Source organism: Citrus sinensis, chromosome 1, assembly GCF_022201045.2.
Source record: "Citrus sinensis cultivar Valencia sweet orange chromosome 1, DVS_A1.0, whole genome shotgun sequence".
Classification (NCBI taxonomy): domain Eukaryota; kingdom Viridiplantae; phylum Streptophyta; class Magnoliopsida; order Sapindales; family Rutaceae; genus Citrus; species Citrus sinensis.
The window spans coordinates 21358337-21385819 of NC_068556.1; the positions used below are offsets into that span (position 1 = coordinate 21358337).

A 27483-nucleotide genomic window follows, 5' to 3' on the forward strand; every position below is an offset into this window, starting at 1 on the left:
GATTCTGATGTTACCCAGCTGGTATTTTAGCCAATTGATTGAGAAAAGAAATGGACAAATAATTGCACGGCACGGCAGTAATCTTGACCACAGGTTTGAATGATTGTGGCCAAAAGTCATTGTAGTGGCTGCTGCGAGACATAATTCAAATGAAGCAATGAACATAACCAGTGAACAGCAAAAACCAGAAGGACAATACCGTGACGCCAAACAGGATGTGATCCGTCAGTGTGCCTGGAGTGGGGGTACCGTGTCTTCCGGAGTCAGATGTATGCCTTTAACCCGTCTCGTCTGGCTGAGAGATTACGTTACAACATTGCCGCAAACGGTTCCAAGTGCTAGCAAGCCAACAAATAGTCGAGTCCAGAATCGAGATTCTCCCCTGTTCCAAAGTTGATATGATCTAATATCTTCGTGAAGATTAATTTTATTTTTAGGGGTGGGTGGGTGGGGGTGTGTGTGTAGAGAGAGAGAGAGAGAGTGAGAGTTTTCCCAAGTGAGAATATTACTAATAGCGAAAAAAACACGTATAAAATTTTCAATACACTAAACACACAAATAAATTTCAATCCACTAACATACAAATAATATAATCTCCAATGAATTAAAATTTGTTTTTTTTTTTAGGCACGAAGTGAGAATGTCCTCATTATAGAAAAATTCTCTATATATGATTAGTGTAGTGCCTTTATTTTTTAAAATGTGAATTTTGAATATTGAAAAGATTTTTACAACGTTGTATAACGCAAAATCTGTATTTTATAGGCGTCCTCATTTCTTTTCATACAAATTCACATGGTGTAATAGTATGTTTGCATAAAAAAAAAATGAGGGCGCCACACTATCTAACTTGAAATTTAGTTGATAATTTTAAATAAGTTAATTTTAAGAATGATAAAATTGACCTCATATCCCTAATATTTCCCCATAATGTCTGTCCCATTCCCAGTAAAATTTTGAGTATATTTTGGTATACTAAGGAATCAATTAAGCATTGATCAAACTCTTTATTTTTTTGAATTTAATCTTCAAGTTGGGTCAAGGACAATAATTGCGTTATCTTTGCATTCTTAGAACAAGAGATGAATAGATTTTCTGCAGACCCACACGATCCATCATGTTCAATTTAAAATTGACCTTAGATTTTCTTCTTTGAAAACTCATAGAGTTGGCCGGTTGATATCAAAGTTTACACTTCTCCTGATGTACTTTCTAAGTTGAGTTTAGGATGACAATCCAATTATCATCCCAAATGACCACTCTTTTTTTCTTGCATACGTGGTGCATATGGCATGTTTTTAATTGTTGTGTTTCTATTTAGTTTATAAACTATGAAATAATTAAAGTGAGTGTTTAACACTCACTTTCATCAAGTTAACTAATGCAAATGTAACAATATACCCACTTGCTTAGACTTGTCGACTTGATAGTTAATATAGCTAATTTAATGATTTTTTAAAATAATAATTGTATTGTAAACCATAAGATCCTCAATTTCAAACATAACCTTGAGTCCTTGATAGTTTTACCTTTGATAGTATTCTTGATAACATTTGAAGAAAAGAAAAAAAAAATCATTCATCAGATTTGCACGGGCAAAAAGCTAATCAATTACAATGCTGGCTAAGCACACAATCATTAATTGAGCAGTGCCCGGTACAACGATTAAAGCTAAAAGGGAAGATATGATATTGAGTGCTACTTTTACTTGAATTGTTGTCACATTCGATCGTTACAAAGTTTTTTAGTTTTTATTCGAGTCCTTGCCCTTATCATTAATTTCCCATCATATTTTTCCAGTCTGCCACTTTCTAGTCCCTATGCGTGGTCACTCTCTTGCACTACTTATTTCTTTCAGTCAAAATTGTTCAGTGATTGGAATATCTTAGGTAAATTTCAATATATCTTCACTTAAAATTACAATATTCAATTTATCCTACACCATCGAGAATCGGTTCTCATAAAATTTTATTTATCGACAAAAGAAACTGAAAAAAAAATTGCTACCAATTATAAAAATTGATTAAAAAAAAACTGAATAATGGAATTATGGAGAAATTTCTTTCAAAGTAGATTATGAGTTTGATTCTTCTTACAAAAAAAATTCATTACGAGGTATTATTATTCTGAATTCAAATCCCACATGAATATTCCAATCAAATAAAGCTTAATTCTGCTTGATGATTCAAAGGAAAACATAAATATCTTAATAGTTTCCAAAGTTTCTGAATGATAACTATTTCTTTTTCTCCATTCATTCGTCGCCTAGCCGTTGGTAAACGATTAAAACAACTTAAACACCATTATAAACATACAATCAATTTGCCAACAGCAACAAGTAAAGTCAGAGCCCACCAGCTTTAGGCTTTAGCCATTGAACCAGTAACTTTTGATCACAGCGGGGCCTATTTGCAGCCACAAAGCTAAGGGGTCCCGTGAACCATGTGTAAACTGGAAATCATGAGCTATAAATGGTCAACATGTATAAGCCTACAATCGGGGGAAGACTTGATCATGAAGTTGTCATAAAGCTGCTTACTAATAATATAACGGTTCCCAAAAGATAAAAGGTCACCCACCCGCAACACGAATCCACAATTGTGTCACCAAAGTCATCATCTTGTATGGTGCTTCTTTTCCACTGGCTGCTTGACACGCAGCAGTTAGCTTTTTACAACGTTAACACGTCACTTTACTCTCTTTTTCAATTTTTGTTTTAATTTTTCTAATGGTGAAGAGAGGAAAACTGTCTGGAAGTAAATTATTTAAACATTTCGTGGAAGCTAGCTACTAGCTAGCAGTATGAACAAATAAGCACTTAGAACGTGCTTTTTGAGTTTATTTTCTTTCTCCTGTATAATGTATAGCTTCTGGTCTTCTGGTTAGTTACCAGTGGCTTGAAGTGTAATAGTGAATGATTATGAAAGTGGCGTAAGGTCAACAAACCATTGACCTATTCTTATCAGTTGATAAATACGTAGAGTGAGAACATTTTGAATTTAGTTCATATAGAACTATTTCTACATATATAATTAACGGAAGGGATTATACAAGAGCAAGGCTCGTTCCGAAATTTTGTAAGAGGAAAAAGTGATAAATTATCTCAATTTTATGAGTAAATTGAAAAAAAAAATAAGTGTCAGCTTAAAAAATAACGGTAATTAAGAACCACATCGGTTATAGTATAATTGGAAGATTATGATTGCAATATAATAATTTTTTTTAAAAAATAGGAATCATATCACCATTAATTGGTGGTGGGTAAATCATTTATTTTTTTCTCACACATGTAAAATGAGTATAAATTTTTGATAAATTACTTAATTATTCAGAAAAAAAGTTTTTTTTTTACATATTTAAAATTAGATTGAGATATTTAGTTTTTAGTTTTGTCATAAAGGAAATAGTTTATAATATTGTGATAATTTTTTTATTAAAAAAATGTTTCACATTAATGTGGATGTTATTCAAACAGATTTCTCAGTAAGCGACGTTTTTGCTGAAGGGCAATGCCATAAAACATTCCCCAAGAGACAAGAAATAAAGATTAGTGGACTACACTAGTTTTGGCCATTGAAGACCAATCAAATTCATTGAACATGCATATTTAAAGTTGAAAAGACATCAATGAGAGCAATTTGTTCCCTAAATGGTAAATCATGAGTAATAATCTCAGCACTTTTGCTACCTTTGTCGTTATTATAGTATTATTAGTGTCACGAGAAAGTTGATAACAAACTAATAAATAGAAACACATACAAATTTATCTGCGTGCGTGCGTGCGTGCGTGCGTGCGTGCGTGTTTTTCCATTCAAGAAAATACTTCAATGAAAAGAAGATGAAAATATTATGCGGCCGTAAACTTTAAGTTTGGCCTAATTTCATACTATAATAAGGATTTTCTCTTAGTTTAAAGTTTTTTAGATTAAAATATAAATTTATAATGTCGGCGTAAAAAATTTACTCATAAACTCGAATTCAAATCAAGAAAAGATCTCTAACTCTTCGTACAAATAAGATCGTTTATTATTTTATATAAAATCCATACACAAAAATAGCCAAAATAACCTACTTAAAAAAAAAAAGAAAAAAAGAAAAAAATTGGACATTTGCTAATGTCATCTACTTTAATAATTTAACAAAAAAACACCAACACCCTTTTCACATTGTTATCTAGAGATAGTAAGTACTAGAGAGAGAGAGTGTAAAATATTAGAAGCCCGATGTGAAAGCTAGCAATGAGTTTTGAAATTTAAAAAGCAATCATGATAAAAATGCTTAATAGTCATGGATGTGGTGGATGTGTGGGGCGTGCAATGGCCATGCAAACACATGCATTATGTTGAAGGAGGGAGAGGGTTTGGTGGTTTCAAAATTTGAAATCAAATTTGATCACATAAAAAAAAAAAGGGGTAAATGATCAACAAACAAATAGTAAGAAACTTTAGTACCAATTGGGCCACGTGGAGAGAGATATAAGGCAACAACATCATATCCCAAAGTCCATCCATCTTATAACTAGTTGGCAAAACATATCAAATAATATAATATACGGCTGCTTTAGAGAAAGAGAAATTAAAAAAATAAAAACTTAGGTAAAGAGGAGAATCTATCACATATTTGAATGGAGACAATTGGAAGAAATCAACCCACTAAATACCATCTTTATATTCTTATTTAAATTAGCACGATAAAGCTTACACTTAAGCTTTGGGAAGCTCAATTTACCAGCCTAAATTAAGCTTCCCTTTGGCTATTGTCAAACTATATTTAATAAAAAAAAACACAATTCGTTATAAAATTTATTTATGACCTTATTTTAATATATTTATTTACTTTATAGAGACTTACAAATATAATATCTCAATTCTCACGCACCCTTGAGCGTACGAATTTGCATAATAGTATTACTAGCTATTGGCAATGGCCAGAGAAATTAAAACTGAGCTTGTCAGATAATATTCATTTTGCGCCTTTGAATACTCTTCAAATTCTCTACGAAAGAAAAATACAATTTGCATTAATATTGCTGGGTGTATAAACAGTATTGTTTCCATTCAATGATGATTTTTAAAAATTTTATTTTAAATGGATACAATCAATTATATATGATTGATCTTTATTAAGAATTGAATGTTTTCTATTCTCATATGAATTAGAAATGATTGTTCGAATATAAATCCATATATCTCAATAAAATTGTATGCATGTAATTTTTTTTTTCTAAAAAAAAAATGAGTAGTTAATTTTATGAATCATTTGACTTTTTCTTTTTCCTCTCATTCTCTTTTGAGTTTTGACAGCTGCTGATTTCGATTTACAATTTATGGGAATCATAATATTAAAATTAATTTACACGTGGATAATGTTGGTTTGATTTGGCGAGTGCGTATGTGATAAAAGTCTCCGGCGTAACGACAGCGGAGGCGGACCATAATTTGATAATTTAGGAAAGACAAGTATCAAGGTTTTGACTCACGCAACTAAGTGCTTATGTTAATTATATATAGTTTTGCCCACAAACATATCACAAAGAGTCGGCTTCCCGTTTACTGCTTCAACATGTGTTGCATGTTTATTTATGGATTATGCTTTTTATGCATGGAGTTGCGCCAAACTAGACATGGGGAGCTATAACTATTTTTGTACCTAAGGCTAGAATAGACAATATAAACGATTGTGCTTTTGCAACCGGATTAATTCAATATAGCTCGATCTAACCTATATTTCCTCTGCCCACACATGCTCGTTGTTGACTTTATTAGGCCAATGTTCTATTTTGTCAAAATTATTATTAGGACAATGTTACAATTACTGTGAAAAAAAAAAACTATACTTATGAAACAAAATTAATAATATGTAGTAAATATAAATTTAATTTAAATAATAATTCTGACAAAATTATTAAATATATAATAGATTTTCTATCATATAAGTGAAAAATTATATTAATATAGTTTTTAAGTTACAGCAGTTAGTGTTTACCAAACACTTTAGTGCAGTAAATGTCCACCTTCAATCCCAAACGCACCTAAAAATGAGACAAAAATTTGATAAATATTGAAGCAGAAATGAAATGAGAGGGATTGAGTAGGTGGGAGACTAAAAAAAGGAGAAGTTGAATATGATACAATATTCATGTTATTTAGTAAATTACTATTTATTTACATGTCATCGAATAAAAATAATGGTGACACTGGATAGGTGTTGTGATGACGTAGCAGTATTTAACAATACCTAAGATTTTCTCTTTTCGGTTTAGACGCTATAAATACATAATTAAGTTGTTTAAGTTAAGTACAAATTAAATCTTAGTCACTCTCATCATCATTTAACCCGTTTACTTGGAAGTAGCCAAAATTATTTGCATTATTAATCTGAATGCCGAATCAAAATCATACATTCACGGGTTAATTTGATCCTTACGGCCCCATTAGTACGCAGAATATCTCTGTCAATTTTGCCATAATATCACAAAGCAAATACCAAAATCATACATGCAGTCTCTGTTCTTTTCATTAGTCTCTGTTCTTTTCATAACAAAGCCAAGACATGTACTTGTTTCGTTTCATTAAATTTTGTACGCATGCCATTGCAGCATTTTTGTGGTTTTCACTCCATTTTCCATAAAACAAACGACCCCAGTAGGACATTTTGATAATTTCCAGATCTCAATATTTTGATATTTTAAAGGAAAAAAAATAGTAGAAAGAGGGAAAATAACAATGAGGGATTTGTAAATTGTAATGAGAGAGTGTGTGTTTAAGTTGTAATCTCAGCCGACGTTTACCGTTAAGAATCGCTATGAAAAATATTTAAATATTTCTGTCAGACTGTCACCTATATAACGGCGTTATCGCCGTCAATTAGCTATATATAAATATAGGTACCCTTACCCTATTGATGCTATTAAGAGCATTAAGCCCTCAGTTGCACTCTCTTTATTCGCAAAACTGTTTGCCATTTTCAAAACGCAAATTACACACACTCTCTCTCTGTTTCTCTCTCTCATATCTCAGTTCGCAACTTGCAGCGAGTGCAAGTTTTTAATGGTTGCGTGACCAAGAAGTTTGGTATATTTGCTCTGTTCAGATTATTCTCACAATCAGTTCATCGCTTGGAGTATTATCTCTTTCTCGAAATGGGGAAGAAAGAAGTGCAAGATCAAAAAGTAAACTACGAAAGAGCTGAAGCTGTTCTCAAACTTCTCACAAAAAAATCCCCTCTTTCAGTGAAACAGGTCGGTTCTTCTTTTTGTTCTTCACTGTACAAGTACAGCCATATATATATATATACACACACACACATACAGTGCTTAAATGAAAACTGTAGTTGAATTTTCATGTTTCGTTTTTGTTTTACTTCTCGAACAGGAGAAGTTCTGCGGCAGAGGTTGTGTAGATCGGTTCTTGAGATCAAAAGGTGATAACGTGAAGAAGGCTGCGAAGCAGTTAAGGGCTTGCCTTTCTTGGAGAGAGAGCATTGGCATTGGTATGGTACCACATCCCATGTTCATCATTTGATCATTTCCTTGTTCTTGTTCTTGTTCTTTTTCTTAGTCACTATCTGTCTGCTACTGCTACTACCGAGCTACTATCTTTTTGTAACATGCATCTTCTTTTCTTTTTGTTTCTTTTGTATATACACCGAATCTTGCTTTTTTGGCTCTTTGAATTATGCGTTAAAGTGAACCCAAGTGATGATTACTATCTCACTCACTTAACATATTCAAAATAAAGATATAAAAAACTTTCCTTTCTTTTCTATTTCATTTTTCTTTTTCAGATTTCTCAGTTTAAATTAATTTGTTTTCTTGTATTAGATAATTTGACAGCAGACGAGTTCTCAGCTGAACTAGCTGAAGGGGTTGCTTATGTTGCTGGTCATGATGATGAATCCAGACCCGTTGTGGTAATTTAATTTCATTCTCTTTCTTTCAAGTTTTGTTTCTTGAAACCAATCAATTTTTAACAAAAAAAAGAGTTTTTTTTTTTTTCTCTCAACAGGTTTTCAGGATTAAGCAAGACTACCAGAAGTTCCATTCTCAAAAACTGTGAGTAAACAGACGTAACACAAAGAAACAATTTTTTGTTTGTTTGTAATTTTCCAATTTTATCCTCTGATTTCAAGAACAAAGAATCTCAGTCAGTCACTCTGTTGCTTTCTGTAACGTTCAGGTTCACTCGTTTGCTTGTTTTTACCCTTGAGGTGGCCGTTGCTACAATGTCCAAAAACGTTGAACAATTTGTTCTCCTCTTTGATGCAAGTAAGTTTTTTTTTTAATTAAAGTAATTTCTTATTTGCAAAATTTTGGGTTTCAATTGGTTCATTTGAAGTTAATTTTTGCACGCTGGTAAAGCGGAGCGGCATAGAATTTGAGGGACAAAGCTTGCAACCCTCTGTCGGAGCACCGGCAAGGTTCTGAGATACTGTTCAGACAATGTCCGGAGTGCCCTTTAAATGTCAATGTCGTTGCTTAATTACTGGCCAGGGCATGCGGGGGTATTATCGGGAATTGGAGTCTCTCTAATTATACTCGCCTAGAATTGGTCAATATCAATAGCCTGAGCCTTCCTTAAATTTTTTGATTCTCGCCCACAACCACTCAGGATTCTCCTTTTCGCTTAGACAAATTAAATAATTAACTGGGAACTAGTCAGGCTTTAAACTTGTTTAATTAAATTAAAAAGGTACTAATTTGAATTATTTTCTGCTTAATTAAACAGGCTTTTTCAGATCCGCCTCAGCTTTTATGAATTTATTGCTGACAACACTGAAAATTGTGGCCGAGTATTACCCAGGAAGGCTTTACAAAGCTTTTGTCATCGATCCACCTTCTCTTTTTGCTTATTTGTGGAAGGTAATTTCAAATTCTGTTTTTATGTAATTTCTGTACTTATTACATTTACTATTCCTTTTTTTTTATTTATTTACTTTTTAATCCTTCCCGGTTCTAATTCAATTTCGTTTTGTCGTGCATGTTGTAAAAAAGTCTGACTGTTGAACCTGCTGCACTCCGCAGGGTTTGTTACTGTTTTGGCTTGCCAACTTGTACATTTTTCTTTTCTTATCTCATCTCAGTCGCATCAGCCGTGGCACTTTTCCATATTGGTCATGTAGCTCAAGTCAAATCTTGTTAACAATTCTTTTCCCCTGGTGGGGCCTTCACTCACCTTACCCATTTCATGATTTCAAAATTATTTGACTGTTAAACTAACTTCAAAAGCTTTAGCCTATCGATTGATTGGGTCACAGATTGTTAGTGTAACGGATAATTGATCCCGTAAGTCAAAAAAATTGTAACACAATAACGAAAATTTTTGAGTGTCTTGCAAGTAACACTCGATCAGATTCCAAGCTTGTTGATATGCAAAATTGTCTTGAAGACTCAAATTAGAACTTAAGAAGATTTTTGACAGCTTTGGGACGTGAAATTACGTGGTATGGTCTGATAATGAAGGATTTTGGTTGCAGGGTGTCCGTCCATTTGTTGAGCTATCAACGGTCACGATGGTGGTATCGTCGCTAGACTTTGAGGAATCACTCGAGTTTGATGACTTTGCTGCCTACCCAAGAGCCTCATCCCTCCGATTTGACCCTTCGTCAATCAGATCAACGGCGAAGGTTGGCTCTTGCTCTTCCTCCAGATTTGCCTTCACCGTGTCCCACCACTTCGACTCGCTCAAACCGTGGTACCTCTCTTTTACAGACACGTCAGCAACAAAAGTAGGACCAACCAGCCCCTCCCCACTGGGCCCAGCCCTCATCTCTCCACTCAACGCCCGGTCCCTCTCCTTCGCATCACCCGCTGCCAGAGCGCCACGTGGAAGCATCAACGGTGGAAGTAGGGACTTCGGGCCCATGAGGAAAAGCTTGTTCCCATCCACACCGTTGCCACAGCGAAGCACAGGCAGTGAGTCAGTCAAAATAAACCATCCTCGGACCCCACGCCCCTCATTCCTCCAATCACCGGCCATGTTTTTTCGCAACAAGGACTGCCACGTCAGCATCAGGGCCGACAAGTCTCGTGAGTCGTTCATACCGTTTTTGAGGTTCTACAGGAGGCCGTACGACGAGATGATATACAGGTCAAAGATGCGGCCCCCACTCGGTGGCCTAATCTCCATCGTCTCTCCGCACATCAAGCGCCGCCACGTGTCAGTATCACAACGGTTCTGAACTCACTCCCCAAAAAAGGAAAAAATTTCAAGAAAATAGTACATAGGGCTTCTACATTAACAAAGTGTCAATGTGACACTAATTAATGCCAAAAAAAATTATTGATTGATTATTTTGTTTAATAGTTAATATTCTAAATCAAAGCGAGCCCGTGCGGGTGTGATTAAATTAACAAATACCAAGGCAAGAAGAGAGAAATTAATGAAGGAGACTGCGTGCGAGGTGGGATGTGAAAGCTCGTGCATCATGTCTAATTTTGAGCTATGTGAGGGTGGCCAAAAATTTTAATCGCTTTACTACAAAGTCTACGGTTTGGGTTTTTGAACATGGGAGCAAGGTTCATAGCGTGGTCGAAACGGCGAACATTTTGCATTGGAAAAATCATCCTGTTTCAAGAAAACCAAAGCGTTGAAAAACAAATCTATCTTTTATTTCAAAGTTTATATAATAAATATATCATTATTTATTTATTTTTTGCGAAGATTTTCAGTCTGAAACTTTGACTCTTATTGTATTCTTCTGTATGTATTTTTATATGTTGGTTGGTAGGAATATGTGTCGTGTTTTGTTGTTTGAGAAGTCAAAGTGTAACTTCTGATTCGAGCGTTTAGTTTATATATGTGTGTGTTGGGAATTGAAATATAAAAATTTGTACAAAGATACTCAAATATTTGTACGCGGGTATTAAATTTATAATTTGCATGGGGGATGGAGTTTAATTTGTCGCTTATCATGTGTCGTTAAGGCGTCAAGGTTCATTCTATGTGAGAAGTGACGTTTGAAACTCTTGTGGCTTGCGGCAGTTTCTTCTGCTTGGAATCTATTTGCTTCTTTCAGTAAATTTAGGGTTTTGTTGTTTAGCTTTCAGAGGCTGGTAACTGGTTTGGATGTGGACAAAGTGTGTGCTTTTGTACTGCCAGTTTCGCAGTTTTTGGAGTTTATTCTTTGTTGTTTCTAGGGTTCTTGTTAATTCAGAGGGACGCAAATGCAAGCTACACTACTAGGATTTTTGTCCTACTGACAATTATTCAACTTATGGATTAGTTTTATTGATCTAAGTTGATGCCTGTGACAGTACCACTGAATGAATTGAGATTTCTTTTTTCGTTTGGTATGATGGGATGGTTGCTTTTTTGGTTCTCTCAGTTGGAATTATTGTAATTCATAAATGGTCACTGTCTTCATGATGTTACACTACAAGTGTATTGTAGGCTGGCAAATCTAAGAATCTTCCGTAGTAATGTGTATTCTATCCTTTGTTTCGATCGATCGTGTTGAATCATATATAGTGCCAGCTTGAATCGCCAATCCCCTTGTCCAACCAAGATACCCAAGAAAAAAAAAATTATCAGTTTTCTACTTTTGTAATAATTGTTTAGTCCATAAATTTTAGTGATCAGCTCTCTAATTAATACTGGCTTAATATAGATTTTAAATATTTTATACTGTGTGCATATATCATTACTCAAGTATGGTTAACATTTATTCTTTTATTATTTTCAATTTCATGAACAAACTAATTAGCTACCTGAATTTTCCTGGATAAAAGGTTGAATCAAAAGATGAAAAGAGAATCTTGTTCATTTAGAGAAAGCCCCATCAATATACTCCTATTAATTAGGTTTCTCACTTGTACGATGCTGTAGTAGCCCATGATAAACCATGACAAAAAGAAAAAAAGATAGAAAATCAAGAGAATATGAATTTCGACTTCAATAATTAAGCTCCTTATTTTTATTATCATTTGTGTAAGATTTTTACTATTACTGAAGTTTACATAATTACCACTTGAGCAATTAATGATAATAATCAACGCCACAAGGGGTATACTTCCTGAAGATTAGGATAAAAGGACCCAAAATTTTGCTCAGTCCCCTCAGGCTTTTGATTCTCATTGAACAAAGCAAATATAAACGTCTCCAAATTTAGATTCGGCCTCCTCGGTGTCCCTCCTAGAGTCTGTATATGCTTCTTCAAATTACTGTTATACGTCTTTGCATTTTCAACACTCGCATGTGGCAGGTTACTTCCAGCGCTGGGCCACCCGGTTTCTGTCACGACAACCTTGACGTCCTCCTTGCCCACCGCCTTGACCATCGCCGCGATGAACGAGTCCACGATGGAGTCGAAAAGATTGAAGTAGTTCCTATCTCCATCTTGAGCCACAGGTGTTGTTGATCGAAACGATGCATAGTCTAATGTCACCTGTTGAGGGTCAGAAGCTAGGGTAAAATAAGGATACACATTGATCATCAACGGAGCTCCTTTAGAGTACACAAATTTTGATATTTCATTCAAAGTAGTAGCCACTTCAGTAGCAAATGAGCCGTTTGATGGTGGGTACGAGGAACCTAGGGCAGCAGCTGACAGCACAGTTGATACACCGACATTAGGTACATTTTCTTGTTCTAGTACTTGTTGAATGTTCTTCATGGCCGGCAGGACATATACGGCTTCGGTGCCGGGGATAATCTCGTTGCCGGCTGTGATGTACCGGAGTTTTAGGGTTCCGTTTCCGCCTTTAGTGTATGGAGTCACAAATTCTCGAACCCAATTTCGTGTGTAGTCCATGCTTCCGGCCATTTGTGCAAGGTCTTGATTTTTCACCCCTAAGCATACGCTCAAGTTTGATGTGGCCAATGCACTCAAGACTTCGGGTTCCGGATCAAATATCCTTACCGATGGGATTGCATAATTAAGATCTTTCGTCAGGAATTCGACTACGCGTGCTGGCGGTGGGAGATTGTTACCAAGTCTCCCATAATTGATGCCAACAGTGCCAGCTCCTAAAACATATATATATGATGAAATTAGTGTATCTTATTTGTTGCATTAATAAATACATATACGTATTTAATTATATAATTTATCAACTTTCTTCCTTTTACCGAATGCCATGGAATCGTGAGACAGAGCCATAGCAAGCAGCATGACCTTGATCGCCATTGTGGTCTTCATCTTGATCTTGAGTATTGTATAGCAAGAAACATAAACGCAAAACGTCAAAAAAATCAATTAAAAATATTCATGCAAATCAAGTACAAAATCCTAGAGAATGTTGTTGTACTCACATGGTATACAAGCTTGTAATTAATTTCTGTGAATAGCTTGCTTAGAGTAATGCATGTTATTATATATGCCGCCATAGATTGCTTATAAAGATGAGTTTCTGATCAAGACAGCCAAAAAAGCAGTAGACAAATCAAAGTTTCATTCCTTGAAATTTAATTACCTATGTTAAGTATTTAAATGACAGTGCACATCATATGTTCTGATTAGGGGCGACATCAATTGTGGTCCACAGCTATGTGACGTACGATCGATGAAGACTTTTTCAGGACCTCATGAGGCTGTAGTATTTAATTTGTACGATGAACAAGTTCAATTTGATTTCGACTCCAGTAAACTCAATTAGTTGAGTAATTAATTCGAAGATTGATTTTTGCTAAGTTACTTGTTCATTGATAATTTCATTAAAATATGCATTCAGAACGTTAATTGTTAAAAATCCTATAGTTACCTACATAAAGTCCGGGTCTCCGCATTTGCAGCTTTGAATTTTGACAAACGTTACGTTATTTTCAATATATCACACTCTCGGGGACAGTTAATTAGCATATGATGTGTGATCTTTTCATTCCGCTCTAGCTCTTTGCTTCAAAAATCGATATTCGCAAAATGAAGGGGTCCAATAGTTTAATATAACGATACACCACCACCCCCCCTCCCCCCAAACCAACAAGTTAAAAAAGCCAATGCGTTCAAGGGACCACTCTTAAAATGGGCTCGAAAGGAGGCCCATCTCAATTACAATATGCATAATATTACTTATGTTCATGAATGATCGCAAATGTATAATGCCAATCATCCATGTTTTTTCATTATAATTCATAATCAGAAACTACAGAAGCAACCCAAGTGACATAATCAACGCCACAATGGGTACTTTTCAGTGAAATTAGGATAAAAAGTTCCAAAATTCTTCTCTTCTTCAGGAGTTTTAAGGTCCTCATTGAACATTGCAAAAATGTAAACCTCCAAATTGATATCAGCCTTCCGGGGAGTCCTTCCGGATACAATGGCATGCTCCCTCAATTTGTTATTATAAGTCCGGGCATAATCGGTAATCGCGTACCCTATGCGGCCGTCAGTCGGCCAGCCCGTCTCCGACACAACAAGTTTGACGTCCTCCCGTTGCACCACCCTCACCATTGCCGCGACAAAGGCGTCTACCATGGCATCGAAGAGGTTGTAGTATTCTAGATGTCCATCTCTAATTGGAGTTCGAGATGTAAACAGAGCATACTCAAACGGAATGTGTACGGGGTCCTCGACTAAGGCATAGTAAGGGTACACATTAATCAATAGTGGTGACCCTAAACTATACAAACAATGTGTGATGCTACTCATAACATCAGCAACATCCGGAGCAAACTGGCCTTGGGAAGGAGGATAAGATGTGCCTAAAACATTTGCTGCAACCGCAGTTGTGACAAAAATAAAATCATAGCCAGCCTTTCTCACTGAATTGTGAAGATTCATAATGGCTGGCTCAACACAGGTTGCAAGAATACCAGGGATCACCTCGTTGCCAACACAAAGATAACGGAACCTAACGCCTTTTCGGACGTATGTGATTATGTGATCTTGAACCCATTTATCAGCAGCATCTTGGCTTGAAGCTACATAATTAATGGCCTCATTTGGTACGCCAATTGTGACTACAAGATTGGTTCCGCTCAATGCTTCTAAAATCTCAATATTAGCATCGTAGATACGGATTAGTCCAATTTTGTTGCTGAAATTCTTGGTTAGGAAATCGATAACCTGTTTCGGAGAAGGGAGATTGTCTCCCTCCCTTCCATAATTGATCCCGACATCGCCACCTGCAAAGACGTTAATGAATTTTCTCCGCTAACACTGAAATTAACATGGTGAGTGTTATTAAAAAAAAAAAAAATTATTTCACTTACTGAACACCGCAGAGAGGTGAAATACAACAATTGTTAACAGCACAAACCATATTGCGGAAGCCATCATACACGAGTAGATTGCCTATTCCAATTTCCAAATGTGCGAAAAGCAATCAAATTCCGTTGATTCTCTTAACTGGGTAAAAACTAGAATGACAAGAAATACTCAATTACTCACCAGCACTTTAAAGAGCACTTTCTAGCTACTCTGGAGACTCAAAGAGTACAACCGTTACACATATAGAATAGGAATAATTATGAAGCCTAGTTGGATTTTAGCATAAAATCCGGGCAACTATGCTCATTGAATAACGTTCCAATTTTAGCCTTGCACCACACGAGAAAAGCACGTGCAACCAATGCATAACTTTGCCAAAAGTAATACGATAGCTATTCACAACTATGTTTTCACTGACATCAGGCAAACTATGGGCACCCATAAAACCTGTGTACAAAGAACGCATCAAAACAGCCTCTATTATTTCTTTATGATGCAAACTCACAAAGTAAATTTTTCTGAAGGATACAGACTCATATGCATACAACGCTTGAAAATATTAAAAAGCAATCAAATTTCAAGACACCATTACATTTTCTTCGGCTGCACTGTCTCAAGGTCTAGAGTGGATCCATAAGCCCTGTTTAGAGCTTCAGCACACCAGCCATGTCCATCATCAACCGTTGGCAGTCTCACTTCCATTACAGGAATCACTGGATGTGGGTTGCCAGGCATAATGACCCCAACCAAAACTCTCAGCACACTCGAGGCATCAATGTCCATGCACACATTTATTTCTGGTACTCCTTTGGGAGAGGGAGGAATTCCTGTTATCTTGAAATAGCCTAGAAGATGATTCTCTTCTACCTTCTCCCCTTCACCTTCATAAACAATAATCAGCGCCTCAGACTGGTTGTCGCGAACTGTTGTGAAGACCAGATCTTTCCGTGCTGGCATCGTGGTGTTTCTAGGAATGATGGGTACAAAGTTGTTGCCATTAGCTCGTATACCAATGCCAAGTGGTGTGACTTGGATGGTTAACAGGTCCAGGTTCCCAAATGGATCGTTAATGCCTGAAGTCACTGCTCCTTCCAGAGCTGCCCCACTAACTGCTGCTTCCAATGGGTTAATACCCTCATAGAGTTCTACTTTTTTGCATGTACTCTGGACAAGATTCCTTACTTTTGGAATATATGAGCAGCCACCCACGAGTATTACATCATTCAGATCCTCTATCTCCACCTTCGCATCATGCAAGCACTGGGTTATAAGGCTCCCACATTTCTCAAATACCTTTTGGTTTACTTCCTCAAACTCCTCTCGCGTTACATTTTTTGATACTTTTAATCCATTTCCCAAGTCGACATTAATCTGAACACTCGTCTCTGATGATAGTTTATGGATTGCATCCTGGGTAGCAACCCGAAGCAACGCCATTGATTTGATCTCATTCATACCATAGCTTGAGAAAAGAGACTCTGAATTTGGCATAAGATGACGCATCATATTCTGAAGTAAATCCTCTCCTCCAATAGCACTTCCTGATAAAGCTTTAATCTGTGAAACTCCTCCAGCTGTAGCACTCACAGTGACATCACAGTACCCAGCACCCATATTGAAAATGACCGCAATCTTCTCACTTCCACTGCCCAAATTCTCATGCACACTCTGTTGCTGCTGCTGAGCATACAATAGAGCTACAGCAGTTGGTTCAGGCATAAGTCTGAGGACATGAAGGCCAGCCATAGCACATGCTCGTTCAATGCGTGTCAGTTGGAAACGACTGAATGAAACTGGAATGGTTAGAACAACATTTCTTATTGGGCGTTTCAACTGAGTTTCAGCCATGGCTCTTAGTTCCACCAAAAATATTGCCAGGACTTCTTCGGGAGTGGTGGATCTCCACGCATTGTTCACTAAGGCTGCAATAAATGGACGAACACCAATGTCCACGGTTTGGACCAAAAACGGTAAGCTTTTGCTTGCATGGACCACAGGATCGGTGTCAACTCTGCCGATTAAGCGTTTCATGTTGAAAATAGCAGCTCCAGATAACATTTCATGTTCATGGGAGAGTTGAGTGCTGACTCCACCTGCAGGAACTTCATCCTTGAAGGTGACATATGAACGCATCACCTTCTGGTTTCTTGTGTTCTTAATAAGCTCTACTTCAGAGCCATTCCAGAATGCAATACTGCATTGTGAAGTACCTATGTCAATTCCAATTGCAATTTCAGGAAAAGGGGATGAGGTCTTTTCTTCTCCTGTTGTTTCAGTATCAGAAGCCACAGTGTACGCTGGTTCAGCCATTCCTGTGTTTTTACAGATTTGCAACTGATGAAGAAATTGTTCAGAATGATATAATAAAGCAGAGGACAATCCATAAACCAACACAAGTATAGAAATGATAAAAAGCCAAGGGGGGCAGTGCCGCTGATTTCTCAGAGATGAGAAGGATAAAGTTAAGTGTACATTAAAATTTTTACCAGCCGAGCTTCCTTTAGTACTTGAACAAAGTGCTCTCTATCAAACAACATGTTATAGGAAACAAAGTTACATGGCTTTAGGACTCAACATATTTTGATTCCCAAAAGTAGATCCCAAAAGTGCATTCTACAAGGTCGGTCAACTTTACAGATTTTAAGTTTGAGAATCAGATAACATGAAGCTATAATTCTATTACTAATTTAGTTTACACCCTTTTTTTCCCCACTGTTTTTCTCTGCTGCCAAAGAAGCCTAATCTCCTTTTAGCTGTAGTGCAATATGACTCTGATGCCTCACTTTGTTAACCTGTCTTACAATCACCATCTCTGTAAATTGTGAAGCTGGACCTTCTAAAAGGCAGAAGAAGAACCGGAATAACTACTATATCCAGACAGGTGAAAACTAAAGTACTCACGGTATTGAGAGGCCCTATATACATAAGTCCTACTGTATGTTTTGGGTAGCAATGCACTTAAATCACCTTCAAAAGCCAACGCGCTAAACTATATAAAGCTTCTGGAATTTTATGGCAACTAAATAAATGATAGTACATGCAAGTCTTTCAACAAACACCTTCAAGATATTATTGATTCACATCAAAGATTGCAAATAAAACCGAAAAACGGACATCCAATTCAAAAGTAGCACTTGTCTCATATGGTACATATACATAATAGCAAATGAATTAAAATGCACATTGATGTATTAAATTTCCAAGAAAATACAAAACGAAATGATTCACTCATCGTGGCAACAAATCGACAGATCATGGACAGGCAAACATGGACTTTCCATTGCCACCACCTTTTGTGTCGCTAATTCAACTAATCAAGAATAACATGCTACCTGTTTAGCTTCATTGACAGTAATACAAAGAGATATTCCCAGATCAATTAAACTACTTGGCGGGCGGGCGGGCGGGGTGGGGGGGCGGCAAATTCAATGAAATTCACACATTACAATCACCTCAGTTTAATAAATACCAATCATTAAAAGCAGAGCAGAACCTGAAGATCAAGATGACTAAGTACTAACTGTATCCAAATCTTTAACTTGAAAAAAAAATTTCAAGCATAATGTAGAAAGATTCACGATAACAGAAAAATAAAAGCAAGCATGATCTAACATAGTGACACAGAGACAAGACCGTCACAGTTTCAAAAATGATGAGCAACTTCTTGCATATTAATTAACACAGAAAGGAAAAAAAAACGTAAAAAAGATTAAAGAGTCGATGCGATGTTGAAATGAAGAAACAAAAAAGAATCATGCAATTACCAGGGAGGCACGAATACAAATGAATTTGCCGTAGCAAACGCAAAACAAAAATGTGTACAAAATAAAAAGAGACTTACTGTTAGAGATTGTTTAGAGAAAGCGAGCAGAAAGCAAAGAAAGCTGAAGAGTAGCAATCGAGCCTTGGAATGGAAACTGCCAGAGCTTTTCAGTTTTAAGCGAAACGAGAGCACTTCGTTATGTGTATTATTATCAACTAGTACTTCTACGAAAAGGCGGGTTCTGCTTCTAGAGCTTCCTAGAGAGAGGAGTGAGGAGACACTTCTATTTATTTATTTATATTTAATTTGTGAAGGGTGGTATTAAAAAATGTGAATTAGAATTATTGTTTTGTTTTTTTTTTTTTAACTTTATATGAGTTTACGACAGCAACTAGAACGTAAAAATATTATTTTGTACTTCTTCTTTCCTCTCATTTTCCCTTCATTCACTATTTACAGAACAGCGTTTTACTTTTTGTCAAAAAAAAACGGGGGGGGGAAAAAAAAGGCTAACTTTACGGTAAGGATTTAATAAAATATTATTTTATAATTTAGAATTATGGTGCGGTGCTCACAATCTCAAGAAGGGTCCAGAAGAATTGACACACGTTGCAATTTGCACAACCCGAACAGCTCAGGACTCGAGAGTAACAAAACGTGGCGTGTTAAAAAAATTAAAATTAAACAAAGCATTTACATGTTATATGGGCCGATCCAGCCAGATTGTTCATGAACCTGTTGGGCCTTTCATGGGCTTTCATCCAGTTACGGTTGCGTCAGGTCAGGACATGGCTATTTTCGTAACTTAGCTCTATTTCGTTTGTGGTAGTATCACTTATCTGAAAATAGGTAACACAAGTTTTAATCGCCAAAGCATTTTCTCGGGTGGCACTGGATATTAAACCAAAGCTTTCAATGGGATCAGCAACCACTCAAATCCTTTCCAAATGGGCTACCAAGTTTTATTTTGTGGTTTTGACACTTTTCAAAAGTCCTTATGTAAGGATTTTTATTATGCATTCTACACGATAAGTAATTTGTTTGAATAAATAGCTTATATTAATGACCCATTCACTTGTTGACAGAGATATTAATAGAGTTTATTAACTATTCTCATAATAGAAGTGATAAAATGTTATTATTTTCACTTTTGAATTGTAAAGTATTTTAAGATCTTATTTGAAATTAAAGTGCTATACCTTTTAACCTATAATTACTGTAGGAAAAAATTATAATTGTGAAACAAATGTTAATAATTGATAATAAATATAAATCTTAAATGATAATTTTGACAAAATTATTAAAAATATAATAAATTTCCATAACACAAGTGAAAAATCATTTCAACATACATTTTAAGTATTAGCATATAGTGTTTACCAAATACTTTAAACTACAGCTGTCCAACCTCAATCACAGACGCACCCTAAGTTATGAAATACTACTATAAAAAATGTCTAGCCTAGTCAAATTTATTCTTGTTAATTAAGAGCTTGTTTTCCGTCACAAGACAAAGGCTATCAAGTGGAATAGACTAATAAACACCTTATGTCAATTTGCATACATAGAGAACATTTAAAGCTTAAACAATTATTTTACACCATATTTCTAAAAATGCCCCGTTTAAATCATTAGAAATCTAACTAGACCATAATAATTTCAAAACTGCCTTTACCTATATATTTCTTCATTTTTCTTTATTTTTCCTAATAAAACACAAACTCACTTGAGTTAATTTTAAATTCACCAAATTTAAGGAGGAAAAAGAAAAAAAGATATAACAATTCAGCGGTAATAATTTTTAACACGAAACACGTGCATTTGGCCTTTATAGCTATCTGTGTTTCTGAAAGTGCAACTTAAATGCGAAGAATAAAGCGTTGCGGAAAATCCATGGTAACTTTCCCATTTTCCCCTCTACAGGGAGATGTGTCGCGCATTTCACTTTAATTGAATTTCTGCGTTCAATCGGCACAGATGCAAAATGAGGGAACAGTAGGCACAAGATTTGAAGCGGCTGGGTCCCATTGTTGGGGACGCCCGACCAGCTCTTTTATTGCCCGATCGACCACACTGTCAATCATTTAACCATTTAGCGGATAGCGACCCCCCTTTGATGGAAATCATCGTGTGTTTTATAATTGCGATGGAGTTGTTCTAGTTTTAATTAAAATTAAGTTCTCGGTTTAAAATTAGAAACAAAGCTGAGTTAAATATTTATTGAAAATTTTTTATTTTTTAATAATTTTACCAGTTTGAATTTAAATTAATGGGAGTTTAATGTAATTTTTGGATACCAAATAATTTAATATAACAGAAAAAAAAACCATGGAATCGAGCTACACAAATGACTATTACATGCAAAACCATTTTCATCATTCTCCTTCTTCGTAATATTGGTGTTAATCAATAATATTGGTTAACTAAATAGTTCATACTAGGACAAACTTTTTATCAGTAGATGGATGCTGCAAACGCTTGGTGATAATGAAGGGCTCTGTTTTACAAATCATTATTTGTGTTTAAAATAAAAATCACTTTTAATAATTATTTTGAATTACTTAAAAAGAAAAAAAAGGTTAAATTATTTAGCTCAGATCAAATTTTAATTTAAAATATTTTTTTTTCTGAGTGGGTGATTTAAGTTATGAACTCGACGCAGATGAACAACGAACCACACAAAAAAATTTGCTTCTGAATGGAACAAAACAAAAAAATGGCTGCCGCTCCTTCCCAAACCATCCTTTTCATTATCCTTCTTCACATCTTCTACATCTTCGTCCCCAGCCACCAATACCACCCACTGGACTCCTTAACTCCGTCCGAATTCAGTCAAATCAGAAGCATTGTGACAAAAGCTTACCCCGAATCATCAACCCACAAATTAACCTTTCAGTACGTAGGCTTAGAAGAACCGAGCAAGCAAACAGTTATCTCATGGCTCAAAAACGAAACCACCACGAACCCACCTCGCCAAGCCTTTGTTATTGCACGCATAGACCATCAAACACACGAACTCATCGTCGACTTATCGCTGCAAGAGATCGCGTCCAAACGAATTTACAGCGGCTACGGGTACCCTATGTTCACTTTTGAAGATCAAGAAAATGCTGACAAGTTGGCGTTCACGTACCCGCCGTTCGTGGCTTCTATTCGTAGGCGAGGGCTTAAGCTTGAAGAGGTGGTGTGCGAGAGTTTCAGCGTTGGCTGGTACGGAGCGGAGGAGGAGGAGGGGAAGAATAAGAAGAGGATTGTTAAGGTGATGTGTTATTATATGAATGGGACCGTGAATTTGTTCATGAGACCGATTGAGGGAATTAGTATGACCGTTGATCTTGATGAGATGAAGATCATTGGGTTTCAAGATAGAGTTACTGTCCCTGTACCCAAGGCCGATGAGACCGAGTTCAGGGAATCAAAGATAAAGCCTCCTTTTAGGCAGAGCTTAAAGGCGATTACGGTGGTTCAACCGGACGGCCCAAGTTTCACCATTGACGGACACATGATTAGGTAAGAATCTTTTAGTGAGAAGAGTGCGGCGAATTACTTCAACATCAATCACATTCGTATATTTATAAACTAATTACTTGTACAAAAATTTGTATATAACGATCGAGGAGAGTGTAAATCGTGAATGCTGATGTATTACTTGGTTAAAATTGATCATAAAAATCTTCAATTAATTGGGTCTTAATGACAATTATAATAATTAAGGTGGGCTGATTGGGAGTTTCATCTAAGTTTCGACGTTCGAGCTGGAATGATAATATCATTGGCCTCAATATACGATCTGGAGAAGCAACAATCTCGTCGAGTATTATACAAAGGCCATGTATCGGAGATGTTTGTGCCATACATGGATCTAACAGAGGAATGGCAACGCAGAACATTCTTTGACGCGGGCGAATACGGCTACGGATTATGCTCGATGACGCTTGAACCTCTCAGGGACTGCCCACCGAATGCTGTTTTCATGGACGCCTATTTTGCGAAGCAGGATGGGATGTCCCGGAAAATTCCTAAAGCTTTCTGCATTTTCGAACGATATGCCGGAGACATTATGTGGCGCCACACTGAAGCCACTATTCCAGGGAAAACGGTATGTGATTATGTCCTTCTTGGTTCTTCAACATCACACTCTAAGATATTGGCAGTTCAATTTCTTTTTTCCTTAATTATTATGGGATAAATGTGATTCAGGTAAGGGAGGTTAGGCAGGACGTGAGCCTAGTGGTGAGAACGGTATCGACTTTTGGTAATTACGACTATGTTAATGATTGGGAATTTAAGCAGAGTGGCTCCATCAAAGTCACGGTAAGCCTAATTGCTACAGTTTGTGTTCCTTTTATTTTCTGGGAAAATTAACACAGACTTCGACATTTGCCAGGACAGAGTTTGATCCTTGTTGGTTTATAAACGGACATCCAGAGTCCTGAATTTTTTATTTCTATATAATTATATTATCTCTAATGTATTGTATATAGAATTTCTCGTTATTTATGTCAGTGAATTACGTTCATTTAGATGAATTAAAAATATTATAGTACGGTAAACTTGGTGGTCTTTATACATTAATCGTAGTGAATATTATATAGTATGTCAATACCATTATCTCCATTTAGATAGAAAAAATTTACTACATGAAATTTCAACTGTCCATTTTTATAAACAATAAGGAGTCTAACCCTGTCCTCTTAATCAAACTCAGAAACCTAAGATAGTTTGATGATTTTCAAGACAAAAATTTCAGTTTATTAATCTAAAGACCAGTCTATATATATTCAATGTAATTGTTTTTATCAAAATAGTTTCGAAAGAAATACAAACTCAAATTTTCCGGAGCTAATGTCAATTAATTTATTAAAGAAAAAGAAAGTTTAATATATTGAAATTATGTGATGCTGCTAATTGGTTCATTTCAATGCAGGTTGGGCTAACTGGAATGGTGCAAGTGAGGGGAACAACATACACCCACAAAGACCACATGGAGGAGGATGTCTATGGTACGTTGGTAGCAGAAAATAGCATAGCAATACACCACGATCATTTCCTTACCTACCGTCTTGATCTTGACGTGGACGGTGATGCAAACTCCTTTGTCAAGTCGAAGCTACGGACCACCAGAGTCAATGATCGCAGATCATCCAGGAAGAGTTATTGGACGGTTGATAGTAAGACTGCCAAAACGGAATCTGATGCAAGAATTAAGCTTGGATCAGAACCGGCTGAATTGCTGTTTGTGAATCCGAATAAGAAGACCAAGATGGGCAACCTCATTGGTTACCGTCTGATTCCAGAGGGAGTGACGGGTGCCCTTTTATCAAGCGATGATCACCCGCAAATCAGAGCGGCATTCACTAACTACAATGTGTGGGTCACAGCATATAACAAGTCTGAGAAATGGGCTGGTGGGCTTTATGCTGATCAGAGCCACGGGGATGACACCTTGGCTGTATGGAGCAACAGGTAAAAAGCCCACTTGAATTTAGTTTGTACACGGTTGGCTGGCTCTTGTTTTGATTATTGTTAATAACATGCAGGAACAGAAGCATAGAGAATAAGGACATAGTGTTATGGTACACATTGGGATTCCATCATGTGCCTTATCAAGAAGATTTTCCTGTGATGCCAACATTGAATGGTGGGTTTGAGCTGCGGCCATCCAATTTCTTTGAGAGCAATCCTGTGCTCAAAGTTAAACAACCTAAAGAGGAGTATTCTCCATAAACATCGAGTGATGTGTGTGGTGGAGTGAGTGGAGATATATTTTATAAGGGTGAGGTTATTTGAACTCCCTAAATTATTTAGTAAACTCATTTATTAAATAATCCTACACTTAAATTTTAAAATTTTAAATTTTACTTAATAAACTCATTTAAATACTCAATATACCCTTATTAAACTTAATTTTTATAATAAATAGTGTCTTTACTTATAAAACCCATTAAATTCATTTATAAACTCTTAACGAATGTTTTTCCCCCATTAAATTGAAGATTTTCTTTATTAATATAATCTTGAAAAATATAGTTACAGCACATATTCATCCTTGTTATTATTTTTTTTTCAAAAAGAAATTTATTATAGTACCCTTAGTAACTATCAGACCTTTTCATCCCATTTTACCCCATTTAACAATGTCTCAGCCTTGATTTAAGATGTAGATTATTCAAATTCTTCATGGAGGTAACAAACAAACAATATCTATTCCTATCATTGCTTCTGCAGTAATCACCAACATAAAAAAGAATCACTTATATCACCGTCTACAACATTTTTGTCTTTTTTTTAATTACTCTTGTTTTCATACTCTACTTTTTAGAAAATTCGGGAAAAAATCAATGTTGAAAAAATTCTTGATTGCCGACATTTGCTTAAAATGTGTAAATACAATCTCTTCAACAAAAATATCTGACATTTTATGTACTTTAAAATTTTCATTTATTCAAGATCCTTAGGTTCTGAAAAAGGCATATCAAAAGGCAAATGATACTGGCTTCTTCAGAGTTATGTAGGCTTTCTTCTAATTTGGTCTAACAACCAAGGGTCATCTTTTTTTTTCAGCGTTCTTACCTTCTCAATTTTGAGACCACACAATGACTCTAGAACCTTCTTGATCTCAGTCTTTGAAGCAGAGGCCATGGTTCTGAAAGCAATTTCTTTAATATTTTCAAATGAAGACGGCATGAGAAGCTTCATAGAGAAATCGATAAGCATATCTCCACGTTTCTTCGTCGATCAAATCCCTCGTTTGGTTGTCAAGAATATTATATGATTGGCAATTCCCAAACGTTTTTACCTGGGAACTTTCTAAATGCCGCAGCTTTTGATGGCGATCGGGGCTGAAGTGCGAAGAAGTAGTTTAGAGAAGTTTTTCAATAACACTACTTGTCGTTGGTTGTTGCCCACTGTCAAAGGCAAATAAAGATATAACCACCAACTTTATTATCTTGAACCTAATCGCATGTGCCTTACTAACAAAAATATCTAGTTTGAAAGAAAAATCACGCCTCTAGTTGATTAGAATTTAATAAAAATATGATTAGGGTTTAAAAAAATTATGTTGAATGTAAAGATGTGTTCAAAGAGTAAATTTTTTTAACTATATTTTAATGTCCATGATTGTAATTTAATTTAAGAGTATTTTAATCATAAAAAATTAATTTTAAAAATAAATTTAATGAGTAGTTTTGTGGGTTCAAATAACCCATAGTATCTTTAATCATAAATTGATTTAATTGTCTACAACTACAATTGACTTAATAACTCTAGTTGCTCTTATGTATTTAACTAGTAAATAGAATTGCGCTTGCGGCTTTGGAAAACGAATTTAGTATTATATTTTTTTTCTTACTTTGCACTTGATGAAATTGATAAAAAAAATATGAATTGATTTTTTTTTTAAGATGAGGCAGCCTTATAAAACTAATGTTGTTTATGAAAGTTAATTATTTTTTTGTTAACTTTAAAAATATATATTAATGTGCATAGTGTAAGTGTACAAACCTTATACCTTTTGTAGTTGTTGATAAGTTCCAAATTATATTCAACTTGCTAATCTGTTAGAACTTTTACATCTCTTTTTTTCCAACCAGCTCCAACGATCTCAATATCACCCACATCACATAAACTTCCGACAACATCTGTAATATTATAGAAAAATAACATAAACATATTAAAACATAAGGATCAATAATTTCTAATATACACTTAAAGTTTAACAAACATTAATAATTAAAAAAATACCTGAGAGGATTGTGTTATTATTCACATGTATATCAATCAAATTCGGAGATATAAATTGGAATCCATTGATAGGAATCTTAACAATTCTTTCTTCTAATCTCTTAAGCGAAATTATAACCAAGAAAATAATCTTATACTGATTTGAAAGTGGTCTGTACTCGCCTGTAATTGAAACAACTTCCAAATTCTTGATATTGTACAAAGAACTCTCACTTAACATATGCCTAAACCTTGTCACTAAATTTTTCTTGACTGTTGCATGCATTAGATTTTCCTACGAAAAAAAACATGCTACATTAAGTGTAAAACAATTGAGGAAAAAAATTAGAGAAAACAATGGGAGAATGAATTTTTTATACAACATTTTCATCAATAAAAATCTTGTTCACACTAATCAATTCTCCATTCTTCTTGGTATTAACAAACTCCCACATCATACAAAATCTAACCCTTATCATCCAACTATCTTTATCATTGTTCAAATCACGAAGAAAAAAGTACTCTATGAAACACACAATACTAAAAATTCAAATAAGTAAAAAAATAAAAATATAAGAATATTTCTAAAGAGGATGTTGGTTAAATAATTAAAAAAATCCAAACATAACAAATCTTAAATACTTAATGTTTATAGAGTTTGAAGAAGCCAAAAGATACTAAACAAAAGGTTGCATAATTAAATATGAGATTATGACATTAAAATTAGGCCCTAGTGGCATTAGTGAGGGAAGATGAATGCACATTCCTTCCTATATTAATTAGTTGATGTATTTTAAGCTACTAAAGTTTAGTTGTTGGCTTAATAAAATAAATAAATATTTCAA

The 27483-nt window shown here is 35.4% G+C and overlaps 5 protein-coding genes across 7 annotated transcripts; 2 read left to right on the forward strand and 3 right to left on the reverse strand.

Annotated features, from left to right (window-relative positions):
• Window positions 1-6889: 6889 nt before the first annotated feature.
• LOC102625571 (hypothetical protein) lies at window positions 6890-10662 on the forward strand. The gene is made up of 7 exons (XM_006489313.3): window positions 6890-7240; window positions 7374-7491; window positions 7823-7911; window positions 8007-8053; window positions 8178-8266; window positions 8727-8860; window positions 9475-10662. Exons 1-7 carry the CDS (start codon window positions 7142-7144, stop codon window positions 10177-10179), a joined length of 1281 nt encoding a protein of 426 aa, XP_006489376.2. The 5' UTR covers window positions 6890-7141; the 3' UTR covers window positions 10180-10662.
• Window positions 10663-11890: 1228 nt separating this feature from the next.
• On the reverse strand, window positions 11891-13367 carry LOC102612311 (putative glucan endo-1,3-beta-glucosidase GVI). Its single transcript, XM_006489524.3, has 3 exons — window positions 13251-13367; window positions 13068-13143; window positions 11891-12965 (listed from the first exon to the last, which is right to left on the reverse strand). The coding sequence occupies exons 1-3, from the start codon at window positions 13323-13325 to the stop codon at window positions 11989-11991; spliced, it is 1128 nt and encodes a 375-aa protein (XP_006489587.3). The 5' UTR covers window positions 13326-13367; the 3' UTR covers window positions 11891-11988.
• A 593-nt stretch (window positions 13368-13960) lies between these two features.
• LOC102612015 (glucan endo-1,3-beta-glucosidase) lies at window positions 13961-15453 on the reverse strand. The gene is made up of 2 exons (XM_025102734.2): window positions 15153-15453; window positions 13961-15065 (listed from the first exon to the last, which is right to left on the reverse strand). Exons 1-2 carry the CDS (start codon window positions 15217-15219, stop codon window positions 14107-14109), a joined length of 1026 nt encoding a protein of 341 aa, XP_024958502.1. The 5' UTR covers window positions 15220-15453; the 3' UTR covers window positions 13961-14106.
• A 149-nt stretch (window positions 15454-15602) lies between these two features.
• LOC102624827 (heat shock 70 kDa protein 8) lies at window positions 15603-19173 on the reverse strand. Of its 2 annotated transcripts, none has more exons than XM_006489311.4 (2): window positions 18992-19173; window positions 15603-17484 (listed from the first exon to the last, which is right to left on the reverse strand). In XM_006489311.4, exon 2 carries the CDS (start codon window positions 17458-17460, stop codon window positions 15739-15741), a length of 1722 nt encoding a protein of 573 aa, XP_006489374.1. In that variant the 5' UTR covers window positions 17461-17484; window positions 18992-19173; the 3' UTR covers window positions 15603-15738. The 2 variants fall into 2 exon arrangements, with proteins under 2 accessions (XP_006489374.1, XP_006489373.1); XM_006489310.4 differs by having other exon boundaries at window positions 15603-17462; window positions 18992-19172.
• A 2375-nt stretch (window positions 19174-21548) lies between these two features.
• Window positions 21549-25924, forward strand: LOC102625302 (amine oxidase [copper-containing] alpha 3, peroxisomal-like). Of its 2 annotated transcripts, XM_006489312.4 has the most exons (6): window positions 21549-22423; window positions 22628-23012; window positions 23114-23227; window positions 23841-24379; window positions 24454-24689; window positions 25478-25924. In XM_006489312.4, exons 1-5 carry the CDS (start codon window positions 21612-21614, stop codon window positions 24638-24640), a joined length of 2037 nt encoding a protein of 678 aa, XP_006489375.2. In that variant the 5' UTR covers window positions 21549-21611; the 3' UTR covers window positions 24641-24689; window positions 25478-25924. The 2 variants fall into 2 exon arrangements, with proteins under 2 accessions (XP_006489375.2, XP_024958501.2); XM_025102733.2 differs by lacking the exon at window positions 25478-25924 and having other exon boundaries at window positions 24454-24802.
• Window positions 25925-27483: the final 1559 nt, after the last annotated feature.

Excerpts from the sequence above, each read along its gene's own strand:
- LOC102625571 (XM_006489313.3), top strand. The coding sequence starts at position 7,142 with ATGGGGAAGAAAGAAGTGCAAGATCAAAAAGTAAACTACGAAAGAGCT. Across the intron at positions 7,241-7,373 it reads CCCCTCTTTCAGTGAAACAG|GAGAAGTTCTGCGGCAGAGG; the intron begins GTCGGTTCTTCT and ends CTTCTCGAACAG. Across the intron at positions 8,861-9,474 it reads TTTTTGCTTATTTGTGGAAG|GGTGTCCGTCCATTTGTTGA; the intron begins GTAATTTCAAAT and ends TTTTGGTTGCAG.
- LOC102612311 (XM_006489524.3), bottom strand. The coding sequence starts at position 13,325 with ATGGCGGCATATATAATAACATGCATTACTCTAAGCAAGCTATTCACA. Across the intron at positions 13,144-13,250 it reads ATTACAAGCTTGTATACCAT|ATCAAGATGAAGACCACAAT; the intron begins GTGAGTACAACA and ends ACAATACTCAAG. Across the intron at positions 12,966-13,067 it reads TCACGATTCCATGGCATTCG|GAGCTGGCACTGTTGGCATC; the intron begins GTAAAAGGAAGA and ends TATATGTTTTAG.
- LOC102612015 (XM_025102734.2), bottom strand. The coding sequence starts at position 15,219 with ATGATGGCTTCCGCAATATGGTTTGTGCTGTTAACAATTGTTGTATTT. Across the intron at positions 15,066-15,152 it reads TCACCTCTCTGCGGTGTTCA|GTGGCGATGTCGGGATCAAT; the intron begins GTAAGTGAAATA and ends ACGTCTTTGCAG.
- LOC102624827 (XM_006489311.4), bottom strand. The coding sequence starts at position 17,460 with ATGGCTGAACCAGCGTACACTGTGGCTTCTGATACTGAAACAACAGGA.
- LOC102625302 (XM_006489312.4), top strand. The coding sequence starts at position 21,612 with ATGGAACAAAACAAAAAAATGGCTGCCGCTCCTTCCCAAACCATCCTT. Across the intron at positions 22,424-22,627 it reads ATTGACGGACACATGATTAG|GTGGGCTGATTGGGAGTTTC; the intron begins GTAAGAATCTTT and ends ATAATAATTAAG. Across the intron at positions 23,228-23,840 it reads GTGGCTCCATCAAAGTCACG|GTTGGGCTAACTGGAATGGT; the intron begins GTAAGCCTAATT and ends ATTTCAATGCAG.